At 42.8% G+C, this 23,572-nt stretch overlaps 4 protein-coding genes across 6 annotated transcripts in view; 2 read left to right on the plus strand and 2 right to left on the minus strand.

The window, feature by feature from the left end:
* LOC115585614 (tripartite motif-containing protein 16) overlaps nt 1-23,572 on the minus strand; it is a 155,903-nt gene that overhangs the window by 16,099 nt on the left and 116,232 nt on the right. The window contains exons 1-3 of one of the 2 annotated variants that reach the window (XM_030424126.1): nt 10,985-11,306; nt 10,358-10,438; nt 9,639-9,723 (exon numbers count right to left, since the gene is read on the minus strand). The gene's annotated coding sequence lies outside the window, so the exon portion shown is untranslated. Of the gene's footprint in view, nt 1-9,638; nt 9,724-10,357; nt 10,439-10,984; nt 11,307-23,572 lie in introns of those variants that run through there. The other variant, XM_030424127.1, reaches the window with a different exon arrangement.
* On the plus strand, nt 7,689-9,295 carry irx7 (iroquois homeobox 7). Its single transcript, XM_030424145.1, has 2 exons — nt 7,689-7,988; nt 8,288-9,295. The coding sequence occupies exons 1-2, from the start codon at nt 7,767-7,769 to the stop codon at nt 9,038-9,040; spliced, it is 975 nt and encodes a 324-aa protein (XP_030280005.1). The 5' UTR covers nt 7,689-7,766; the 3' UTR covers nt 9,041-9,295.
* On the minus strand, nt 11,410-17,759 carry cd40 (CD40 molecule, TNF receptor superfamily member 5). 2 transcript variants are annotated; one of them, XM_030424143.1, is made up of 9 exons: nt 17,557-17,759; nt 16,894-16,975; nt 15,563-15,685; nt 15,331-15,477; nt 15,143-15,236; nt 13,630-13,688; nt 13,043-13,135; nt 12,925-12,950; nt 11,410-12,044 (listed from the first exon to the last, which is right to left on the minus strand). In XM_030424143.1, the coding sequence occupies exons 1-9, from the start codon at nt 17,635-17,637 to the stop codon at nt 11,745-11,747; spliced, it is 1,005 nt and encodes a 334-aa protein (XP_030280003.1). In that variant the 5' UTR covers nt 17,638-17,759; the 3' UTR covers nt 11,410-11,744. The 2 variants fall into 2 exon arrangements, with proteins under 2 accessions (XP_030280003.1, XP_030280004.1); XM_030424144.1 differs by lacking the exon at nt 13,043-13,135.
* LOC115585609 (formin-like protein 13) overlaps nt 21,503-23,572 on the plus strand; it is a 41,330-nt gene continuing 39,260 nt past the window's right edge. The window contains exons 1-2 of the mRNA XM_030424114.1: nt 21,503-21,675; nt 22,927-23,055. Coding sequence (XP_030279974.1) covers nt 21,601-21,675; nt 22,927-23,055 — 204 coding nt within the window. The 5' untranslated portion in view covers nt 21,503-21,600. The remainder of the gene's footprint in view (nt 21,676-22,926; nt 23,056-23,572) is intronic.

The following is a 23,572-nucleotide window of genomic DNA, read 5'->3' on the forward strand; positions in this document are numbered from 1 at the left end:
AGGATGTTTGGGGGGGGGGGATAAGAGGGAGTTTCTGTAATAGATACTTATCTTACTGCCCTCAAGCCCCTCAAACAAAGTCCCCCTCTGAAGAGATTATAACCCAGGGAGGGCACATTAACTCTAATCCGATGCTTTGAGGCCTCGCACCCCCATACCTCCCTCTGCCCCACTTATTCCAGCCCCTCTGTTGTCGGGGGGCTACCTTGTATCTGGTGCATGTATGAGCAGTGCCTGTGGCTACCCACGAGGGTTGTGTGTGTGTGTGTGTGTGCGCATGTATATATGTGTGTGTGTTTGTGTGTGAGTCGGGGGGGGGGTGGAGTGACTGTTTCAATAGCACGCTGACTCTAATGAAAAGCATTGAGGGGTGCATACTGCTGTGTAACTGATTCCTCTCTCTGTAGAGATTAGGCGCTACATTGTTGGTTCAGTTGCTCATTTCCATGAGAGCACAGCCTCCCACCAGCGGCTGCGTGGCTTTGTTATTTTGAGTTGGAAAACACAGAGCCCAATGTCCCCGGCTTCCTTGTTACCATTGTTTCACAAATAGGCCAAAATGTAGATGTCACGTCACAGATGCCCAATAACCTCATTAGCTGCTCGCTGTGAGGCTAAAGACAGAAAATGATAAATGCACCCACTTCAGTTCGTCGGCTGCGGAGCTTGTGCATTAACGCTCCTCTTAAAACTTTTTGTTCAACTGGAAAATGAGGGAAAGAATCTTGAGACACACATCCGGGGAGTTTTCCTCCAACTTCTATCTTGACGGAGGAGAAGAAAAAAAACAGAAATGGCGACTTAGTTAAAGAAAAACAACATATTTGCCTTTTTTATGCTCCACACAGGCGTAACTGAGGCAAAGAAAACACTGTGCATCACCATAGTAGATTTATAGTGTGAAAAAAGCAACACTTTTCTTTTACATCTCCTTATTTAGCATTAAAAAACATTTGATAAATTGTTTATAACATTGTGTAATGCAGCTGTCAGCTAAAATATATCACTGTATCTCATAAACTGAGGCGGGTGTGTAAACGAGAGGGAATGACAGCTGTAGAAGATATATCATCATGGGAGATTTTATGATTGTTGATCTGTCCTGTAGCTGCATACGACCGCTTTATTGTGAGTTATAAACTAGTTATTCATCTCTTATATGCCTCTTATAAATTCTAAGTAGGGGGACTTGTTGGTAAAGAATTTAACAGTCTTTAAGAGACAGTTGGTGACGGTTTTTGCATTAAAATGTCTAAAAAAAAATGACAAGATTTGCTGTGTTTGCTGTGTATGTTGTTTAGATGTGTACTTATATTATCCCAAATGTTTTAACAATGTTCAAACTCAGCATGGGATTACAATTTGAAGATAATCGTCACAATAATAGAACTGTTAAAATGACATTAAAGCATTTTGTAAAGAAACAAACACCCATCCTGCGTCACGTCAACATTCACCAAGAAATCAATCCAGGACTCGACTTAGACAGCTTTTCGAAGTAAGGAAAATAAAGATTTTCCCAATTTACCACGATCAACTTATCCGGGAACTTATATTGTCACGTCCCTGGTTCAAACACAAGGAGAAATCCATAATTCTGTGGTGATGTCACGTTTGTTTTGGACCGTCAATCGCTATAATTTCCGGGGAAACATGAGATAAAAAGTCAGGAAGTAAAGAAGGAACATGAATAAAACTTTTAGACCATCTCGTCTCTGATCAGATGGATTAAAATCAGCCACAGTGGATGTTTAACGATGAAAGCAACAACTTGTTCTCATAGTTTTGGTTGTAGAACCCTGACGGCAGAAGTTACATACTGTGCGTTTAAAATGATAAATGCAAAGATGATTGAATTTAACATTGTCACGCTCATGAATGACACAGATGGAAACACTGTTGGCAGGAGAACAGTCCTCCTGCTGTATGTGCAGAGGAACCTGCAGCTCGTGTGTACAAACAGGGCGCAGCGAGCTAACAAGCTGATCCGCAACAACGAGCACACAGGGGAGGCCGCTCTGACCGGGCTCATGCAAACCGGGCCAGGGCTCTAGCTGAGCAGCCACCTACCGGGGCCCGACACAGGGACACTCCAGCAGCAGCAGCACCAGCTGTCACACCGGCCATCAGGGCCCAACCAACGCCGCCTGTCACTCACCCAGCGGAGGGCCGTCAATCAGCCCGCACCCAGGAGGGAGCTGGGAGGCGGGCCACCGGCCGGCCCTAAACAAAGACATACTTACATTTGCAAGCGGTTTCAGCGCCACTACTATTTTGAAAGAATGATAGAGTGGTCCTGATAAGAGTAATGACAAAGGACAAAGAGTGGAAGGGGGTCTGGGAAGAGGGGGTCAGATAGTAAAGAGGTGGGAGAGCTTGATAACATTCACACTTTGCTTACATCTCTCCATTTGTGTTGGTGCCCCAGGAAAATCTCATTAGGGAGGAAAATTGCAGTTCTGGTTGGAGACCATTATATGTGTGTTGTCAGTTGATTCTCTGCGTCTTTAACTATGTAAATTCTCCTTTTTTTTTTTTTTTTTAAATGAATCTTGAAATGTTTCTCTGTTGGGAGTTTAATCTCAACATATTGTGAGTTATTGATGCACAACGCGGATATTTTTCTAATAGGAAAACCATCAATTTAACATTTCTGTATTCTATAAAGGTCCAGTTTGTAAGAAAGGTGATTTTTGAGTCTCGTTCCCGACTACAAATGCTGACGCTTTGGAGATTGTAAGTCAGGCTGGCGTCCCAAAGTGTTAGTTGGGACTGAAACTCAAAAACCAACTTTCTTACAAAATGGACAGTTTAATAAAACAAGAAGTTTAGATCAGCAGTTTAGCATCGAGAGGATACGAATGACTAAGACGTACTGAGAGAAGATGTATGATTTATATTCCACAGCTCTGATCAAACCAAATCTAACTGACAAAATCAAGAACGATTCTGACAACAAAGGTGCAAAAAAACATCAAAAAAACATCAAAATGTAACTGAAATGTTCTGACATGATCTGTCAAATTAATTAATAATCCAACCTTGCCAATAATCAAATGTTTTATGTCACTGAACGCAGTTTGACTCCATATTATCAACTCTGTTTGTCTGCTATAAATGGATTATCGCAGTAGAACGAAACAAAATACATTTTAAGTAATCGTGCAGATAACTCATCGCCCTGTATATCCTGAACACATCTTCAAATTCACAATTTTTTCATCTTTTTTAATGTCTCATCCGTTACAATTCTCAACATTTTTCCATACAAGATTATCGTGGCACATATTCAATCAAATCCATCTGTAACTTTGTTGAAAGTGAGTTTTGTCTCCTTTTATGGCAAAGTGTAAGGAGGACAGAGAGACTCTGTAACCATAAATGTAAAAAAAAATAAAAATAAAACAATACTGAAATCCTAAATAAAAGACGTACGAGACGTGACATCATCGCTGGCTTATTCGCACGATGCACCCAAAATCAATCTAATTCCCTCTCCTCCTCCTCGTCCTCACTTTCTGAGAGTCGACTTTCTCCCCTCTCGGTATCTGCCGCAGTAAAAATAAACTAACAAGCGATAGGTGTCGGGGACTGTGTGGATTCTCTCCAGGCTTTTGTTGTCTTGTTCACACCTACCTATGAGCCGTTCTAATTGCATGTTCAGTCCCTTTGTGGGCCTGCAGGTAGGGGGATTGCCTGTAATTGAGGTCACGCCGAAAACCTTTTGTCCCGACCCGCTCATTAGCCCGTCACGCTGTCGTTCTGCATTTTTTACTCCCCAAAGCCAGGGCCGTGTTTAAACTGAAGCGTCTGAAGGGGTCTGAGCTGTGATGTGGAATGTGCAGGAGGATCTGCAGATAGAGGAGATAGCAGACATGTTTCCATACAGAGGAATGACTCGGGAGATAAAAGATAATTTCATCCTGTTTGCTATCTGAGCTCGGTATCTCTCCGGGGCACTGGGGGACAATCGCCTTTTCCATTTGGTCGCTTTTTTTTCCCCTCTCCTGTAAACGACCGACATCCTAACGGCAAACAGCACAAACTCGACCTGTCAGAGCAAGACCAACACCTGCATTGTGAGCGGGCTGCCAAAAGAGGAAGGGGAATGAAAAGAGGTTCTGCGAGGGGGGACAAAGGCCGCTGCCCTGAGCTGTTTGTGTTGTGAGATGTCGACTACTGATGCTCTAAGCCTCCTTCTCTTTGCACTCTGCTCGGCCCCCATTGTTGCTCTTGTTCAAATTTGCTTTAGGTTCCGTGGACCCCACCCAAATAAATTCCTTCTTTTCCCCCCTCAGCTTTGACACTTTTTATCCGAGGCTGGCCACAGTATCCGTCTCTCTCTCGCTCTCTCTGCACATTACGGACAGTCGTACACAAGTTTACACTCAGTTATATCAGAAACACCTCTCGGGATGATGCAACACTTGCAGGGAGATGATCAGCGACTCTGCTGATTGTCAGTGGGACTAATTAATGAATTGGCGGGTCAACAAAATGCCAGACTATTATTAAAAAAAATGCTGCAAAAAAGTTGAAGCCGGTTTATTCATGAAATGTGCTAAAAGACCAAAGCAGCAAGTCTGCAACCTGATAATGTGCTTTCTGAAAGCGTTCTTCTTCAAATAAAAAGGATAAAAATGAAAACAAAATACTTTAAACATACGACAGAAGCACGATGAAACACAGTAAGAAGGCTCTGCTAGGCACAGTCGAAGATGAGCGAGCTCTCGAGGCTCCAGAGCTTCAACCAAGTCATCGAACAAACACAGGACTGCATGTTGTTCCTCTGAACCAATCACAAGCTGAGCTGACTGCAGTTGGGACTGTTTCAATAAAACATAAATCATTTCCAATTGTTTTTCCACTGTGTGAATGACTCTGATAATTGTTAGAGACTGTTACTGACCAGCGAACAGTCGGCAGCGTGTCCTCAAGAATCCCTCACAAGGTTCAGACACACATAGAAAAGTGCATTACATTTATTAAGCAGATGCTTTATTGATGGTCTTCCAAAACACCTCAAAGAGTTCAAGTTCCCTGTTGCATTTTGTGTTTTTTGTGATTGCTTACTTCAGATCAGAAATCTGCAAATGAGAGAAGAAATACTTTTCATCGGCAGTGATGGAAGATTAAGTATTCAGGTCCTACGTTCAAACCTGACCTGAGGAAAAAGTTCAGAAGTTTCAGCAGCAACATTATGAAAATTAAAATGACTCATTGTGCAGCAGAAAATGTTTTTTTCATTATTATCCACTGTGTTATTGGAGCATCATCACAAATTTCATAAATGCGTACGCATAATTTTGTTGTCGCTCGTTGAGGTGGAACAAATTTAAAATATTTTGCATTCTGCTGAGTATTTTAATCTATAATACTTTATACAATTAGGTAACTAGCAACCAAAGCTTTTCAATAAATGTAGCTGAGTAAAAGAATACAGCGACAGTACTCGAGTAAATGCAGGCTACTTCATGTCATTCCACCACCGTTTATTAATTTCTTAACATGGCTGAGAAGTGAATCAGTGCTCAGTTGCAGATCTGATGTTGCCTAACTTGTTGTAAACACCCTGCAGATTTCTCTACAGACCAAAATACTTTTACATTTTTATACTTCTAATCAAATCACTACTTGGATATTTTGCGTCCACAGATCTCTCGGTTTTTGCACCTCATCCACTCGTCTGCATCTTATAACGAGATAGATCAGAGTCCGTTAATGCAACGAAGGATCAGAGAGTTGAATACACACCTCTCCAACACAGTTTCAACATCACGACCTGGACGACGGTTGGATTTACTGCAGCTCTGTTGCATTAGGCTGGATTAGTTTCAGCCAGTTGTACCTGACAAACTCACAACTTTGCGTGTAAATTCTTAATAAGCGACCGTAACCCAGTTTGCTGCAACAAGGGAACAAATGTATTACAACTGCATGATTGAACTTTCATCCCTGTTACATTCGGAAGATTAATTATTTCTCAGTTACAAAAGGTTGCTTGTATAAAGTGTAAAAAGTCAGATTTATGCACGAGCTCAGACTCTGAATGGTGTTACAAATCAGTTTTGAGTTCATTAGGGCTCAATCGGATTCAGTCATGGTTATTTCAATTACTTTAAATTCAGCAAAAATAGAGGAGATATTGTTGAAGTTCGCCGTGTCTGCTTTTTATTTTAAACGAGTGTCATCGAAAGCAAATTTAGTGAAAACTGACTTACTGACGCCGAGCAACTGAGAGAAGATGAGTAAATAAAAACTAATGACACCGTCTTGGGTCGGTCCACTGGACATGTGGCTACATGTTGGAGGAGTTTAAATGAAGAGACCAAAAGAAGGGAAAAAAACAAACGAAACTGAAACAAAAACTTTAGGTCATGAAATCAAAACAAGGAGAATTTTAAATGGGGCATCCCGAAGAATCCTCCCTGAACCCTCTGAATCAACACTCCTTTAATGATTCTCCCACCTTCTAATAAAGGTACCAGAACCATCAGAACCAGACCTCTTCACACTGTTAATATAATAATCAAAATGATCACAGATAAGAGGTGTGCTGCTCCTTTGAACTCAGACACTCAGATTAACTGTGGAGCTTTTGAAGGGCATGAGTGGGGGGGTGGAGGGGGTGAGGGGGTGAGGGGGGGGCAGTGGAATAAGAAGTGTAATCTTCTCCTCTTATCTCTAACAACCCCCACAACAGACACACACACACACACACACACACACATTAGCATCTGTTATCTCACAATTATCATATACATTAGTCAACACCTGTTTCACTTAACCTCGTTTAATTAGGGGCCATTGAAACGTTGCGCTTCAGCCAAAACAAAGCCATCCGACATGTAAAAAAAGGCAGTTTGTTGTGCTTCAGCCAATAAATTAACAAATAAAAAGAGAGAGGCTGAATGACAACTGTTTCATTTCAAGTCGAATAAATAATAATAAAAAAAAAGAAACTGCCAGACGTTTATTTCGCTTTATTTCCCAGCGACACTTTTACGCGTGCGTAAAACTGCACTTTGTTTGTTTATTAGCGCGGTTTAATGCCATCGAGAGGGTTAATTCAATTCAGAGAACTACAGATCTGTAAGTGATGAAGTTTGAGAAGCGACAGCAGAGACTGGCACGATGTTGTTAACTGAATTCAGCTCGTTTTTTTTATTTTGAGGTCTCCGCTGATCAGTGCCAGACAGGAGAAGTGTTGAAACTGTCGGGAAAGTTACACCGAACTGGTGAAAAGCTTCCTCGTCGTGGAAATTAAATCGGAAGCCAAACAAAAACATAATTAAAATGATTTAAACATGAAGATCTGGGACAACATGAAATAATTTTAATTCTAAAAACTCTGTCTGTGAGCTGCTTTTGTAGAAATTAAATTAAATTTTTGATACATGTCTTTGATACAAGATGTTTGGTTGTTACGCGGAGTTAATTCTCGGGAGTCTTTCTCCACCTCTCCGAAGAAAAAGGCTGCATTTGAATTGAAACTTCAGTCCTCTCCAGAAATCGCTGTGTTGCGGATAAGTAGCACACATTTAGCCTCTCCGCGAAAACGCTAAAAGGAACAGCGGAGGGCTTCTTTGATGGGATTTATTGCCAGTGAAAGCTGTGGAGTCTTTTGAGCGGAGCTGTCAGTCAATACCAGAGGGACCTCCCCCGCCCTCCCCCCCGGCACACACACGCTGGCAGTTGGGTGTGTATAAATAGATCCGGGAGGTTGGATTGCCACTCAAACCTCGACTCGCTGGGACGCAGGAAAGATGCCCGCATCGCAAACTGGATTTGGCAGCTACTTCTTGGAGAGGAACATCAGCATGCCGACTGGATATCAGATCCCGGTGCTGGGATGCCCGCCGGCTGTGCAGCAGCAGCAGCAGGCTCAGCAGCTGGCAGCGATGGCGGCTGGGGTTCCCATCACATACTCAGGACTACAAGGATACAACTTTATCCCATACACGCACCACAGGCCCATCACACACATGGTGAGTTGATCATTCACAGCATTTTCCACACGAGAAGCTTCACGCTGCAACCTTTTACAAAAACTGTGCGTAAAATCTGATGTTGAAAAGCTGAATGCGCATAAAAAGCATCATCGTCTCAGATATGTTCTGCTGTGTCAGCTTGCAAAGTCTAAAAAACATTTTTTTAAAGAGGATTTCTCCTTTATTGCATTTCTATTAATAAACCCTACACTCATCGTCCTGTGCGCCCTGGGTCAAGGGTCGCCAACTCCGTGCGTAATTTCTCGCTCCTAACGTTCCTTCTTTCTATTTTCCAGAGCAGCGGTTTCGACTTGAAGGCCGCCTCCCCCTACCATCACGCGCTCCTGGCTCGTGGAGGAGCTTTCTACCCGCCCTACCGTCCGGGAGCAGCCGAGGACCCCGGCAGGGTCGCCAAGGTGGCCACCCGCGAGAGCACCGGGGCGCTGAAGGCCTGGCTGAACGAGCACCTGAAGAACCCGTATCCGACCAAGGGCGAGAAAATCATGCTCGCCATCATCACCAAAATGAGCCTCACGCAGGTCTCCACCTGGTTCGCCAACGCGAGGCGACGCCTGAAGAAGGAGAACAGGGTGAGCTGGGCGTGCAAGGGGAAGTCGGACGAGGAGGACGAGGAGCAGGAGGGAGAGAGCGACGACGACGACGTCTCTCTGCAGAAATGTCACCTGGACGAGCCTCAGACGGAGCGCGCCGACGAGCAGGTGGAGAGCGCGTTGGACGGCGCGGCACCTGCGGACGCGCGTTTGGAGATGCAGCCGAGCAGCGAGCGCGAAGACTCAAGAGAACTTGCACTTGTCAAGAAGGTAGAAAAGAGTGACTCTGACGACGCGCCGTCCGCTTTGGAAAGTAAAGAAAACATTAGCAGCCAGAAGCCCAAAATCTGGTCTTTGGCTGAGACCGCCACCTCGGAGACTGTGAAGAAACCTCTGGACAGTTTTTACCACCCGGCCGGGAAGCTGTGGGCCGAGTGGGCCTCCAGAAACGGACTGTTTGTTCCCTCGTGTTACACCACGCAGCATGAAATCGTCTGACGCGTCCGTTTGGAGACAAATTAAAAGAAAAAAAAGACACTGTCCACATCTTTTTGCACTTTAAAACCTTCAGACCTCAGGGATCCTCTCCTGAAGTTTGCAGTGAAATGAAATTCTGTTCTGAGACCAAAGACTTACCGTGTGACTGTAAATAAATGTAGCTGTATTTTTCCACCACAGACCTGTAAATTATGTCTCCTTTGTCTAATCATGAAGAAATATTTTTGCTTAAATAAACTTCAGCTTCTAGCGAAATCCTGACGTGTTCTGCGTGTCACTTGCTTTGCGTAAAATTGGGAAATTAAGCAACGTAGCGAGGAAATGTGAGAAAGTTATTTGTGTTTTAAAGCCTTTGCACAGAAGGAAGTCTTTCCTTTAACATATTAACTAAACTTCGTGTGTTTCCTGTTGTTCATGTAAATCGGATGAGCACAAAGACAGTATTGGCCTCACTTTGCATATCAAACCACAAGTCTTTTCAGTCTCCCCAAACTGGTTCCTGGTCAGTTTTGTTGCTTTTTAATCCCTCAGCCATGAGACCGCAAGAGCTGTTAAAGGAACAGTTCACGAAATGAAGGTTCAGTCGTTACGTACTCACCCATGCTGATGGAAAGTCAGGCGAAGTTTTGTAGTCTGGAAAACAATTCTGGAGCTTCAGAGTGTCCCTGCGTTGTCCCGAACAACTGAAATAGATGGGGACTTGTTTTAAAACGTAAATAAAACACAACTAAAATAAACATTAAACATTCAGGTCGGGTTAATCCAAGCCTCTGGAAGCCCTGCGATCCAAAGTTGATTTGGAAAGATGTCATTTACCTGCTTTCTTCAAACAGAAATGTTCCACTATAGCTGCTCAGCTTAAAGCATTAGCAAGCATCCCGTCTCAAGTGGATGCAAGAGCTCCAGTCGAGGGTGCGAATTAGAAAGTTTAAAATCAATTTGGGGCTTGGATTACGTCGTGCAAGCTGTATGAAGTCGTTGTAGGTTTCTTTTTGTTTGTTATTTACATTTTGAAACAAGTCCCCATCTACCTCAGCTGTTTAAAAGAACGCTGTTCATCATGTGAAGCTCCAGAAATGTTTTGTGCTGCATTAAACTTCACCTGATTTTTTAAATCTACACGGAGGGCGATACATAATGGCTGAATTGTCATTTTTAGGTGACTTGTTCCTTTAATTTTCTAAAAAATGGTTGTGTATTTTATTAGCTGATGGCAGCAGCAGCAGCAGGCCCAGAGGTCTTTTAAGAGGTCAGTAATGTTTCGGGGTTCTTCACCATCAATCACACGGGTTCCCATGTAAATTCAAAGGGCCGTACCTCCATTAATCCGGGGATAATGAGAAAGCCCCTGCAGCAACCGGCCCGGGATGCAGTTGCTTCACCTCTCCGTGCAAATCCCTACAAACAGGAACACACAGAGGGGAGATTAGCTCCTATCTGAGCCCCTGTTTTCTCACAGCAAACACATGAATACAACAGAATATAAAAGGCTTTCAACTTAAAACTGGGTCTGCTTTTGAGTTGGACTTGTACAGTGCTGCTCAATGACTCCTCTCTGGTCTTTATTATTACAGTTTCAGTCTTGGCAACAATGTGGAGTCACTGTATTGTGAGGGTCCATGAAACTCTAGCACCCCTCTGAGGAAAACAGGAGTAACAGCACGATTTACAGCATTTAATTGTTTAAACTGTGGGAAGACTACAGGTGAAGTGGACAGGTGTATGCCCGAATTTTAAAAATTAAACAAGTCAATTATTTCAGCCGAATTAGTCCAGCTCATAAAAACGCAAATGTCTTAGAGGCAATTAAGATGCGTTAAGACAACCTCTGCATCCAATGGGCGCAGTTTGCGTCAAATATCAAGACTCTTCTCGGATCAATAACTCATTCAAATCATGACAAAAATATATAAAACAAATATTTTTAGATCCAGTGAGTCTTACGCTTCCCGGTGATATAATTATTTCCGATGAGTTGCACATAAACGTCCATAAATCCTCTTAGAAATCACAGACGGGTCGCGTAATTCCAGACTCCCTTGAGAATCTTCACGTTTTTAAGTTTTCTTCACTATACCAGCAACGCGGTGATAGTTTTCTGTAAAACCATGAGCACAGTGCAAACAGGAAGCGCCTGTGGTCAATTCGGCATACTTTTAATGTTGCCAATGTTCCAAAATGGAGACAAATATAGGCTAAAATAACTGGGCTCGAGGTGTAGCTCAGACCATGGACGACTGCTAAGTCCACAGCCATGACATGCTTCCTGTTTTCATCCCCCAAAGCTTCATGGGAAGTTTTTTTTTTCCTGACTTTTAAAGCCCTGATTTAAACAACACACACTGACAACGAGCAGGAAAAGTACACACTTCACTGGTGGCAAACAGTTTAATGCAAATTCAAAGCTATTAAATTACACGCTGCTGTCATGCACAGTTATCACCGAGTGCCTCATGCAAATATACAGAAGTACATGCAAACAATTCACACGAAAGTTGACGACCACATGTAAATACAATATGAACACACAGTGAAAAACGAGCCCTGTCTCATAAAACTAATGCAGTCCAGGAACACACTGTAGTACGTCTATTTCCTAACGTCATCGCTACAGATCACTTTAATTTATTGTTAACACTTATGGCTATATACATCTTCACATGGAGAATTATTTACAACAATACACATTAGTCTACATTTGTAATTACATACTAGTGTCAAAACTATCTGTGCACTGTGTTTGCGACTCCTGTCGGGAGAGCTGCTCCGTCTTCCCGTTCTCTTGTGTCACCAGGTTTCCTCGGTCGGTTAAAGCCGTCGGTGACATCGGCACGCTTAGCTCGTCGTCTTCCTCCGGCGTCCTCGTGAATCCCTCCTCCTGCGTCGAATGCATGTCAGGTGACATGGACTCCTCCTCATCGAGAGGATCTGGCTGTTCCGGTATGAAGATATGCTCTTCTTGCAGCGGCTCGCTCTTTTGTTCCCGGCAGGATTGGAAACAGCCCTGCAAGAGGAAAGAATGTAGAAATATTAGAAATATAGAATATTGTGTTTTCAGTCACAATTTTTGGTTTTCTCTCGGTGTGTTTAAATGCGCAGCATTAATCAGATCACTCCACGTGGGAATCGTTCAAATAAACGTAAAACCTGGTTTAATTTTTCAGGTTACAGGATTAAAAACATCCCTGTAAATGGATTAATCTAAACTAAATGTTTAAAAATAAAAACAGTCGCATTTTTGGAATATACGCTCAATCGTTTTCTGTAGAGAGTAAGACGGTTGGCTTAGCTTAACACAAACAACATGAAACAGCTAGCCTGGCTATTGAAAAGTGAAGAAAACATGTCCAATTTGTTTTATGATACTTTAACATTCGCACAGATTAAATAATATGTAAATTAGTGAGCCTTAGAGGCAGATTTTGTTACTTTTGGACAAAGCTAGCAGTTTCCCCTCTATGTTTCCAGTCTTTATGCTAAGCTAAGATGATTACCAATATAGCTGTTGGAGCTACACGGAGCCATTTTATGTTGTTACATTTTAAAACATGTCCCCACCTGTGTAAGTTATTTAGGAGGATGCTCAAGTACCTCACAGTTGTACTAAAGTGCAGTACTGAGCGTGCAGATATAAAAGTGGGATCAATCTTCTAACCGACTCTCAGAAAGAAGGCAAACAGCAGAGCGTATTTTCCAAAAAGCTAAACTGTTCCTTAAAAGCAGGGACATCGAACACAGTCACTGCTCGTAAAAATATAATGTGAACATTAAGCTGAAGTATTTGTGTTGTTTACAGAGTATGAATGTGACTTAAGTGAATAAGCTACATGAGAGACTGATGAAGTCGTCAACAATGAAAGGAAAAAAAAAAAAATCACATTTACCTTTACCTTTTCTTCACCGCATTTGCCTAAAACAGAAGGAGAGAAAGATGGAGAACGTGAGCACATCAAGTGTTAACTCATTTAACACTTAAGTGAGAGCGTTTAGAGCAAAGTGTACCTCTGCACAGATAAAACAGGACCACAGCTACAATTATGGCCACAATCATCGAAACCACGATGGCGATCACAACATGTGTCCGCAAAGTTCTCCCTGCGAGACAACAGAGAGAGTCAACACTGAACACACAACAAGTCGACAACCTCACCATCTATCGTCAGCCAGACAGTGTGGGTAAAGTATGTCCCCCGCCACAGGAAATCGGTTCACAGCTCGTCACTGACAAAACTTTCACATCCGCTTACAGTTCAGCAGAGGACGCACGAATAAAAAGGTGTGGAGGGAAGATGATTTTCAGAGAGGAATGCTTTCATTTGAACTCTAAATAAAGTGACTCCGGAGCTTTTTAAACACAGCGGAGTCCACAGAACACACGTGTAGTGTAAACACTGTGTAGGAGAAGGCTGTGAATGCCGCAGTGGAAACCACAGACCAACATAGATTTACTAGATGTAACACCTCATCGCCTGCAGAGTTTCGTTTTGAGCAAGACGCCACCAACCGCACAGCTGCAGATGGCGGGAGAGTGAAAAAAAAAAAATAAGTGAGAAGACTCTTCATTTTATCAGCCTACACACAGAACTCACCACAGACGGCGTCGGATGTGCTCGTTCCTCTTTCTTCAACGTGTTGTCCGAGCCCACATCTGCAAAGAATTTCAGAGCGTTAATGTGTGTTTTTTTTTTAAAAAACTGTGTTCAGTAGATTCACATTCAGGCGACTGTTCGTCCTGAAAACATCCAGAACTCTGCCGGAGGGATCCGACAGCCTTCTCCCTTCTCCCCTGACAAGTCACCCTGACATCTGTTCGATTCGGTCGAGATCTCTGATTGTGGTGGATATGACACACGAGTCCAATCATTCTCATACTCCCACTATCTCCTGGTGACCCCCTCTTACCGCTAATAGCCATTTTCCCACGAGAGACATATTATCAAGGGACCTCAGGTGATTCTGAAATCACCACCTCGTGTCTGTGTTTCGATGACACATCGGCACCTGACACGTCTGAGTTCTGCTTTGTGTTTACTGACATTCGGTAAAGTTGGCATGATGTTCACAGATCTGAACGAAGCTTATGAGCATGACGTCGTCAAAACACCAACGACGCCTCATTGATTCTTGACAGAAGACGAGCTGCAACCTAGGGTTCCTTTTCTTGGTCCTTTGGTGCAGCGGCTGTCGGGGGACCGTTTATAAAGTGCAACACCGAAAATCCAAAGTATTCTATAACTTTCACCAAAATGACTTCACACATCCCCAAAATCTGTTATTTATTCTCTATATTTTTCATTATTTTACCTCTAAATATTATTGCCATGAGTCTGCGTTAGTCTCTAAATCCACTGCTCAGTGTCCCACGTTTCTTTTCAATCACTTGTGAAGCATTTTGACACGTGTGACATGATTAAAGTTTGATTTACTGATTGATGGATTGGGTACACCGCACAATAATGAAATCACTGAACACTTTCGTTTTCTCTGTCAACCCATTAAAAGTGAATCGCACCGGCTGAACAGTTGTCGGCTGCTGTTAAACCGCTTATGAGCCGCGATCGAATTTCACAATTTCTCTGTTGACTGACAACAAAAAAAAAACTGCTGTTTACAACGTAGTACAACCCCAGATCACAGCCCAACGATTCACACAGGACTGATACTATCACAGTGAACAGATCCTCTGTGCTCGGTTGAAATGTGCTGGGTAATATGTGGCGGGTTTTTACGGACATGGCTGATTCGCACGTGATTGAAATCACAGACGTCCTCCGCAATTATTACAAATTATTAGAGGGCCCGCAGGTCAGATTAAGGCCTAAGAAGCATTTGAGTCTCTCTCTCCCCACTTAATCTGGTTTTTCTTCCAATTATTTTCTGCGCTAATCGACAAATTGGAAGAAAAACAAGGTAAAGTGGGACAGTGACAGTGGACGGACAGTGAAAATAAAGAACCCTAACCCCCCAAAAAACTTTGGGCCCTAACTTTTTCAGCACTGTGACCTTTTTGCCGACACTTGCCTAAGAAGATTGAAAGGGATCTCCTGTGTATGGGGTGTTGCGGAGTCTTTCAATTTAATGTTTTGTAGTTTCAATACTTACGTTGTCCATTTCTTACAGCCGACGACCGATGACTCCACATCAGAATACGTGCCGTCAGGGCATTCCTCACACACCGTGTCCAGTGAATGGTTGCCTGAAAGACAATCATGCCGGCCACAGTGGATTCAGCACAAGTGTGTACAGAAAGCCGATCAACCTATACAAGTGTTTTAAAAGACGTGTCGTACCTGGGAGTTGAACTCCAGAACCTCGTTTGCAGAGGCTGTGCGGCACACAGGTTAAACAATTTTTCGGATCGGAGCAGTGGAATCCCTCTTTGCACATGCAGATGCTTCGTTTCTTGGGGTCGTGTTCAGGAGTGTCAAAGTTGTTATCTGAAAGGAGATCGGACACAAGCTGCGTCAAACATACATCCATCAGTACGGGAATGTTTTTGTTAAACGTGTCACAAAGTCTTACTTTTGTCGCAGTACGGCTGACGTTCACACTTGGGTTCCTTCGTGTATCTATCCTGATATTCATCCTTATTGCATGCTTGGCACTGAGGCTCCTCACAAGTGCCGAGGGACGTCATGCTGGTCCCTGAAAAACAAGAGCGAGGCGTTAAAGTAAGAAGAAAACGCAGCACAGGGCGACGTTACAGCATTTATCTCAAGTGTGCGAAGTGACATACCGGTGTTTAAAACTTCTCAACAACGCGCGTAACCTCTCCTCAAAATGTTCTGCAAATGTTAAAACTCCTTCCTATCATCCTATCATACACGATGGAGCCACATGCCTCCACCCCGAGTCCAGACCCCCTCCGGTCCAAGATGCTCCGGCCGCAACTCGACTCCAGTCGATCCCACTTCATCCCTCTCTTCCACCATAATCATCGATCAAACACAACCCCTTGTTCTATCCATCTCAAACCTTAAAGCCATATTTAAAAAAAAAACTTTCATGCTATAACATTGTGTGTTAGTGAATGTCTAACCACTCCTTCCTGTGGATGTCAGGACAGAGAAAGTGAAAGAGAATCCAGTGAAGGTTAGGAAGGATGCTAAGTGAAAGCAGAAGTATTGACATCAGTTTTGATGCAGTTCGAGGACTGTTAGCCTCAAATGTGTTGCCATCTTTTTATATTTCATGTTTATTTAACTCACATCGAAGGGATTCAAAAGCCTAGATTTACAGCTGGATACAAGAGGATCCACATTGTTCATATTCAGTGAATGAGCTGAAGTCCCCCTTTGTGACCTGGTGCTGGTCCAGAGTTGTTTCAACCTGCACAACATTTTAAGAACCGGTTTTCTCTTCCTCAGGCATGAGAGCCGTTATCAGAGTCCCTTCATTCAGTCTCCATTTTTCCCAGAACAGCTGTGGCGGACTACATCGACTTTTTCTTACAAATCTTGCTCCCGGCTTTGCACAAACACGCCCAAACATGAGCGGTCCTCGGACCACTGCTGCTTCCATTTTGGCATCCATATTGAAAATCTTTTGTTCATTCTCCGATACATAAACCAGTCCAAGCTAAAAAAGACGGTTATAAGCTTTTAATTCATGTAAAAAGTGTTTTTCTTTGTTATAGACCAAAAAGTGCTGCTGCCAGTTTTCCTGCCCGAGAACCAGTTCTCCGCCTCTGGAACCGGATCCAGAGTAGAAACTGGCTCCGAACCAGCACCTGAACGGCCTCGGTGGAAAACGGGTGATTATAACCGTCTCGGGGTTGGTAACAGAAAACGAGACAGACCACTTCCTCACATGATGCTCTTGAAAGTCAGCTGAGGGGGTGGGTGTTCACATACCTGGTCCACACATTTTGCAGCACTGGCTACGGTCCTCATACTGGGTGAGCGGGTCGCACTGGGGCTGAGCGGCGGTCAGCACCTGTGGGGGGGACAGAGAGTGTCGTTACATACGCCTGAATAAAAAGCCATTTAAAGCCTCAGTTTGGTGTGAAGGGCTGTTTTTCTCTCTGTATGACTGTTAGTTCACTTCCTCACACAGCAGACTGTCTCAGGGGCGTGACGGAAAGTCCCAAACGTTCAACACACTGAGGCTCACTGACACACAGCAGCCAGGTGCGCTTGGCTGTGTTTTTTTTGCTGTTAATACCATTATTTGCGTATGAAGGGTTCAGTTAAAGTCGTGCGTTAACCCCCCCACACTCGTTGTTACAGGAAAACGAAAGTGAAAGTAATGTTTCTAACAGACGCCAGTGCGCCACTGGGTGTAACCTCTCCAGAAAGAAAAATGCGCACAAATACGAGCAGATGCGTGATTAAACACACACTCCCGAGTAAAAAGCACAGAGAATAATACTGAAATAAGTCTGAATTGAAGCCTGCGACGACACATCTGGATCAGACAGTGTAAAAAAAACAGGACCCTGCGCTGAGCTGAGCCACCTATTCACAGCAAAAGAACCGAACCTTTTCAGAATAAAACACAACAATCGGCACACTCACCACGAGAGACATCAACACCATCATCTTCATCATCCTCAGAAGAAGCGGATCCGTGTTTGTGAGTCGTGTTAATCGCAGCATTATCGCGTCTGTCCTCTTCCACACACAGCAGCAGTCTGACACCGCTCTCAGATCAGCTCAGTTTTAAGTCTCGGCTCCTCGCAGGGTATTTCCTCCAGTAGTTGGAGCTGTGCAGGGGAGTTTCACACTTGTCTCTTGTTTGACCATTTCCTGTAACAGCGGCCAATTGTAGCTCAGAGTTTAGTTCCTTCCCTCATAACATCAGGCTGTTGGATATGTGAATATCCTCATATGTCACCGCTACAGCAGCCACAGCTGGAGTTTTTAGACTAGAAGTAATAAGTTGTTTCTTCTTCTTCTTCTTCTTCAAACTGCTGTGAAGGTTAAAGTTCAGCAGCAAAATCATAGATTGCACTCCAAAACAAGTCACGGTATTTAAAATGTATACAAGTAAACAGTATCAGCTGACTTAAAGGTGCATTATGTAGACATTTCAATCAGGAGAGAAAGATCTTCACTGACCTTAAAGGTGCAATTTGTAAGAAAAGTGGATTTTGGAGTCTCATTCCAGACTCGTCAAAAACTGACGAGCGGGTCGGCCGCCGTCCCAAAGCGTCATCATTTGATTTTCACAAAAAAACCACACATTCTTCTTCTCCTGGTGCGTCGCTGCAGCATCCCTTTTCACAAAGGGACGCCCTGTTTTTAGCTACAGAGTGAGACATCTTGCCGCTGGTCAACCCTTTTGATAAGAGGCACACACCAGTCCAGACAAGATAACCAGGCTAACAGCAGCTGCAGTTAACACCAGCTAGCTGTTTTTTTTTTTATATGCTGCCCCTTATTTGTTTAGAGAATGAATTCAACAGGTGACCAATTTTATTTATTTATTTATTTTTACATATTGCACCTTTAACACCTAAAAAACAAACAATCCAAAGAAGGCTTCATGAGCTTGTTCTGCGTAAACCAGGTCTCCAGGAGTCACGAGATCCCAAATTTATATGAAAAAAATGTTAATTACACCTATTTTAAAGCCAAAGTCTTCACTGTAGCTGCTGAGATAAAAGCTTCAGCGTGCTCACTGTCTGAAGTCGATGCACTAACCTGGAGCTGTTTGTTTGTTTTTTTTGCTCAGTATATGAATTATCTTTTTTGGGGGAAATTATCCTTTAAAGTATCAGTAACAGGTCAGCATTATATTATACATGTTGCATTATTACTGATGCATGAACATGAGCAGGTTTGTAGTGTCGCATTGTGCCGAGGTGGAGTAAAATATAAACTGTCATCATTAGTTATAAATAAATACATATACATACACAGTATTTATGATGAAAACTGTTTGATTGTAAAGTGTGTGACTTCTTGTAACGCCTCTCAAAGGATCGATTGTTTTCATTGTTGTGGACCTCCTCTGTTCTCTGGTAGAGCCTGAAGTCCCGGTTCGAGGGATTCCCCGAGAACTTTTCACGCGGGGGGTTTCCCCGCACGGACACCGTGTAACCGCTGCTGAGGCTCGACTCCACTGCGCATGTGTATGACATCAGCGGTGAGGTGAGCCCTGTGCACGTTCTGTTTGTTTGTTTGTTTTTGTTTGTTTGTGTTTGCTCACACCGAGTCATAGAAGCTGCCCGCCCGGCTCAATTGTGTTGCCCGCGTATTCCTGCAGTTACGGTATAGGAGCCGGTTGCGCCCAGAAAGTACGAGGACTCGATTTCTCGCAGCTCTTTTCCTCGCTGGAAATTCCAGTTCCTCGTGAATGCCAACATTTAAAATGAAGACATTCCAGTTTACATTTTTATTGGAATATTTTCACAATGACACATCTGAATTGACTGCAGCAATGTCAAGTCACAGCGGATCTAAATGTTAAAGGGAGGATTAGAAAGTGGACAGATAACTTTTATTTAGAAGAAGTAGACTGAGAAGTATTTTTTAACCTCTAAATTTAGTTTATTTTTCCATCCTTCGCACTGACATTAGTGTGTCTGTTCTTCTATTAGCTCTGCTCATGCTATCTGAAAGTTAAGCGGACGGAGGGATGGTGGTGGTGTGATGGGTGAAGGGTCGGGGAATGTTAAACTGGAAACTTTCCATCCCTTTTCACTGGAACACATGGAAAATTCCCTGAGCTGATGTATTCCTACTCACGCTTTTCTGTTCCTGCATGAAATATGAACTTATTTGACCTATTTCTACAATTCTACAGGATAAAATATGAGATTAAAGTCCAATATCAGTGAGTAACTTCTCATAAAAGTATTCACTGATTAATAAAATTGTAAAACGATACTGTTGATAATCCGTATTTCATAGGTGAAGTCCCTCCGTATGTTTCTGTTGAATGAGGTGATATTTTCACTTACTCATTAGATACTTAATTGTGGTGCAAACCAAACCACGTGCAGCTGTCTCCTGTCACTGATAATCAGCAGATCTAGTTCACGCAGTCAGCAGACAACTCACAGTCATATCAAACAGGAAATCAACTGTCCAACACTGTCAGACTGATTACTAATATCATATAAACCACAACTTTAACTCTAACTGCAAGTTATTGAGTTTTCTGATGTGCATTTGTCTCGATTCTTCCATTACTGTGACCTCCAATCCTTCATTTTAATCTCCAACGTCACTCTTGTGAGACAAATACCTGAACATCAGTGCAATCTGATTAGAAGAAAGAGCTTTTTTTTAAGGTATGTAGACAATAATATTCTTGGGTTATAATAAGTCTAAAGAGGCAAAAAATCTACTACAACCTTTGTATCCTGCACAGTTTGCCAGGCAGTTAGAAAACTAATATGTGTGTTCATCATCAGGCAAAGAATGAGAAGGTGATGCAGGTGACTTTACCTGTATGTACAATAAGAATTGTACGGTAAATTGTTCTATTTCTTGTGGATAAAATTAGACAATTAGATTCTGAGCAGTAGTCCTTGAGTAATATAAATTGTTGAGAAAACTCAATTCCAAGGCCACTGTCCTCACTGTTTTTTAAAGTTCAAGTCAAATTCAGTCTCTTAAGTTTGGAAATAAACTAAAACCATAATTAATTTTTTCTAGAAGAACTTCGATCTTTGAGTTTTAGCAAGAAAAAATATCTGTACTCTGTCCAAAATGTCTTCACAGTGAGCTGCAAACCTGATTTGACATTATTTTTATGTTTGATTTAATTCGTTTTCAATCTAATATCTGAAATACAGATTATGTTCTTCTTTAACTCAAAGACTCTTGTTTTTCTATAACAGGAAAAGTAAAATAACCTCACAAAAGATTAAAGGAGAAGTTCAGCTAAAAGTGGATGTTCAGTCATGGTGAGTTGTTTTGTACTTCACCTAACATTTCTGTTAGTTTCACAGCAAAACAGTGTCGCAGCGCTCAAGTGCACAACTGAAGTAGACTTTATTTTAGGACTTTAAGACGTTATTTAAGCCCATGATGCTGCATCATGCTTGTGCACCCACAAGTTATTTTATGATTACTTATTAAGTATTAAATTCCCGTCTACACACAATTTTTGGGGTGAATGTATCCTTTAACAGCAACACCTACAAAAAAGAACAGTTTATTTTGATGCTTAAGAGTTGTATTATGGAGTGAGGACGCCTTCAAATTAAGAGTTGTATTGCATCCTTATGGGTATTGGGTGGAAAGAGCTTCAGGTTTGTTGGCGCTCTCTGCTGGATGGAGCCGGCCGTGCAGCTGATAAGGCACATTGTCCTGCAAGTGGAGACATGTAAGCTGACTTGGAAAGGAGATAAAGCCTTTGTGTTGTTGTGGGTGTGGCTGAAACAAACCTTGCCTGCCTTCACCTGGCAGAAGTGTAACCTGAGCTGCGTGACACAAATCACAGCGGTTTACCCTCTGAGAGAGCAAGATCCTTGTTTAGGTGTTGCATGAGGGGGAAAAACACACACACACACACACACACACAAAAACACACAGGTCGTTGCTGTAAAAGAGGATCAGGTTTGGACTGAGCGATTGCATGGATTATTGTGGGGAAACTAAAACGTTATGATGCCAAGTTTAGGATCAAAAAAGAGAGAGAATCTGCCCAGAATGGACAGACACGCCGAGGACCTGCCACAGGTAAGATTTAAGTTGATATTCTTGGACCAAGCAGCAAATTCTTTAAAATAGCAAGTGGCAATTTCTGTTTCAACATCTGTGCGAGAGCTGGAAATGCTTCTGCAGCTGTCGGCGTCACCGGCTTTACTGTACAGCCTCACTGTACTCAGCTCCTTGGAAAACTGACCTCTCGCTTTCATTAACGTCACTCCTGAGCCCTCAGGAGGATACAAAGGTTCGCCTCAGCGTGAGGGGAGACTTCTCAGGCATTTTCTTACTTCCTCAATTCACGCTGACTTCCCTGCTGTTAGTAGTTTCCCACAACGGGACCTTTGCTTTTACCCAGAAACCAGACAGACAGCGAGTGATTTACGGAAGGCAGCATGTTCCTGTAACAGCGTGTGTTTGACAAGATGCACCGCCTGACTGTGCTTCGCTAACGGAGTGGTTCCTCTTTACAATTCCACCGAGCTGATACTGACTAATCTTTGGCCTTTTTATCAGCCATCGCACATCTTTTAAAGAGCGCAGAGGGAGTGTTTCTGTGCGGTATTTGTTAGAGCGAAAAGGAAGAGCATGGAAAGCACTTAAGGAAGTTATAAAGTGGTTATACACCAGTTATTCCTGAGTTTAAAACATGGAGAGCTTTAAAGCTGCACTGTGTAGATTTGAGGGAAGTTATTTCAATCAAGAAGAAACAGACTGTGCCTGAAAAAAACTAAATAAACAAACTTGTTATTTTCACGCCTGAATAAACTAAATAAACAAACTCTTGTTAATTTCACGACTGAATAAACTGAATAAACAAACTGTCACGCTGTTTCACTTTGTTTATATCTGGCGGACCCCGCCACCTTTCTGGCTTCAAACAGGGTTTTCCTCCGAGAACGGCTTCTTTATTCAGTTACAGAAAAAAAACTAATATGTCTGCGTTTTTTGTGTTCTTACCGCATTGATATCGTGATTATTACAACTCTGATTTTGACAGAACACGGTGCCCCTTTAAAGGGCTAAATTTAGTCTCTTTGCCGTGAATACTTTGGGAAATATGAACCATAATTGTTCACGTACAATCTGTTTATATAACCTCTTAAATGTGTCTTAATGAACATTAATCTAACAACTTCCATTAATTTGTATTCATCAATTTAATCTACATTATCCAGGTTAGACAACAGTTCCTTATTCACAGCGACGGCTTGCGAGTGTCAGAAGACGAACGCGTACGTGTGTGAGTGCAGTTCATCATTAATGTTGTCGTTGTGCTTTCAGTTGAGCAACGAGATGCAGCTGAGCATCATGAACAAGGTGAAGAACGGAGAGCTGTCCATCGAGGACGCGCTCAACCTCGCCAGGAAGGACGAGAAGAAGCTGCTCAGCCAGAAGAGTCCGGCTGAAGAGGTATCACTATCATGAACTGAGCTTTCTCATTTCATTTCGAGGAGAAAGGCGAAGTGTTTGGAGCTGGGTGATCTCCTCCGTGTCCTCTCAGATGCCCCCGTGGTAGATAAAACATGATGAAGCGTCCTTGCTGTGCCCAGTTTCATCTTTACCATATATTCTACAATACCTATCATATTACGTTTACATGACATGTATATGACCGCTGCTTCACTTCAACTGAGTCAATTTAGCGGCAGGTCAGGAGATCTTGCCAGCCGTCTTTGGGTCAACAAAAGCAGGTGATTTTAGCCAAACCGTGATCTTTTCCTAACCATAACTAAGTGGTTTTTGGTGCCTAAACCTAACCAGACCTCGACAGTTTCAACATATCTGCATGATATGGGAATATGAACATACAAACCCAACTTTTTTTCTGGAGAATTGGATGAAAAATGGGATTAAGTGCCCAATCGAGTCGCCCTCAGAGAGAGTTCACTTCTATCTGAGAACCTCACAGTGACGCGACTCAGAGACG

The sequence above is a fragment of the Sparus aurata genome, chromosome 7 (genome assembly GCF_900880675.1).
Source record: "Sparus aurata chromosome 7, fSpaAur1.1, whole genome shotgun sequence".
In the NCBI taxonomy this organism is placed as follows: Eukaryota; Metazoa; Chordata; class Actinopteri; order Spariformes; family Sparidae; genus Sparus; species Sparus aurata.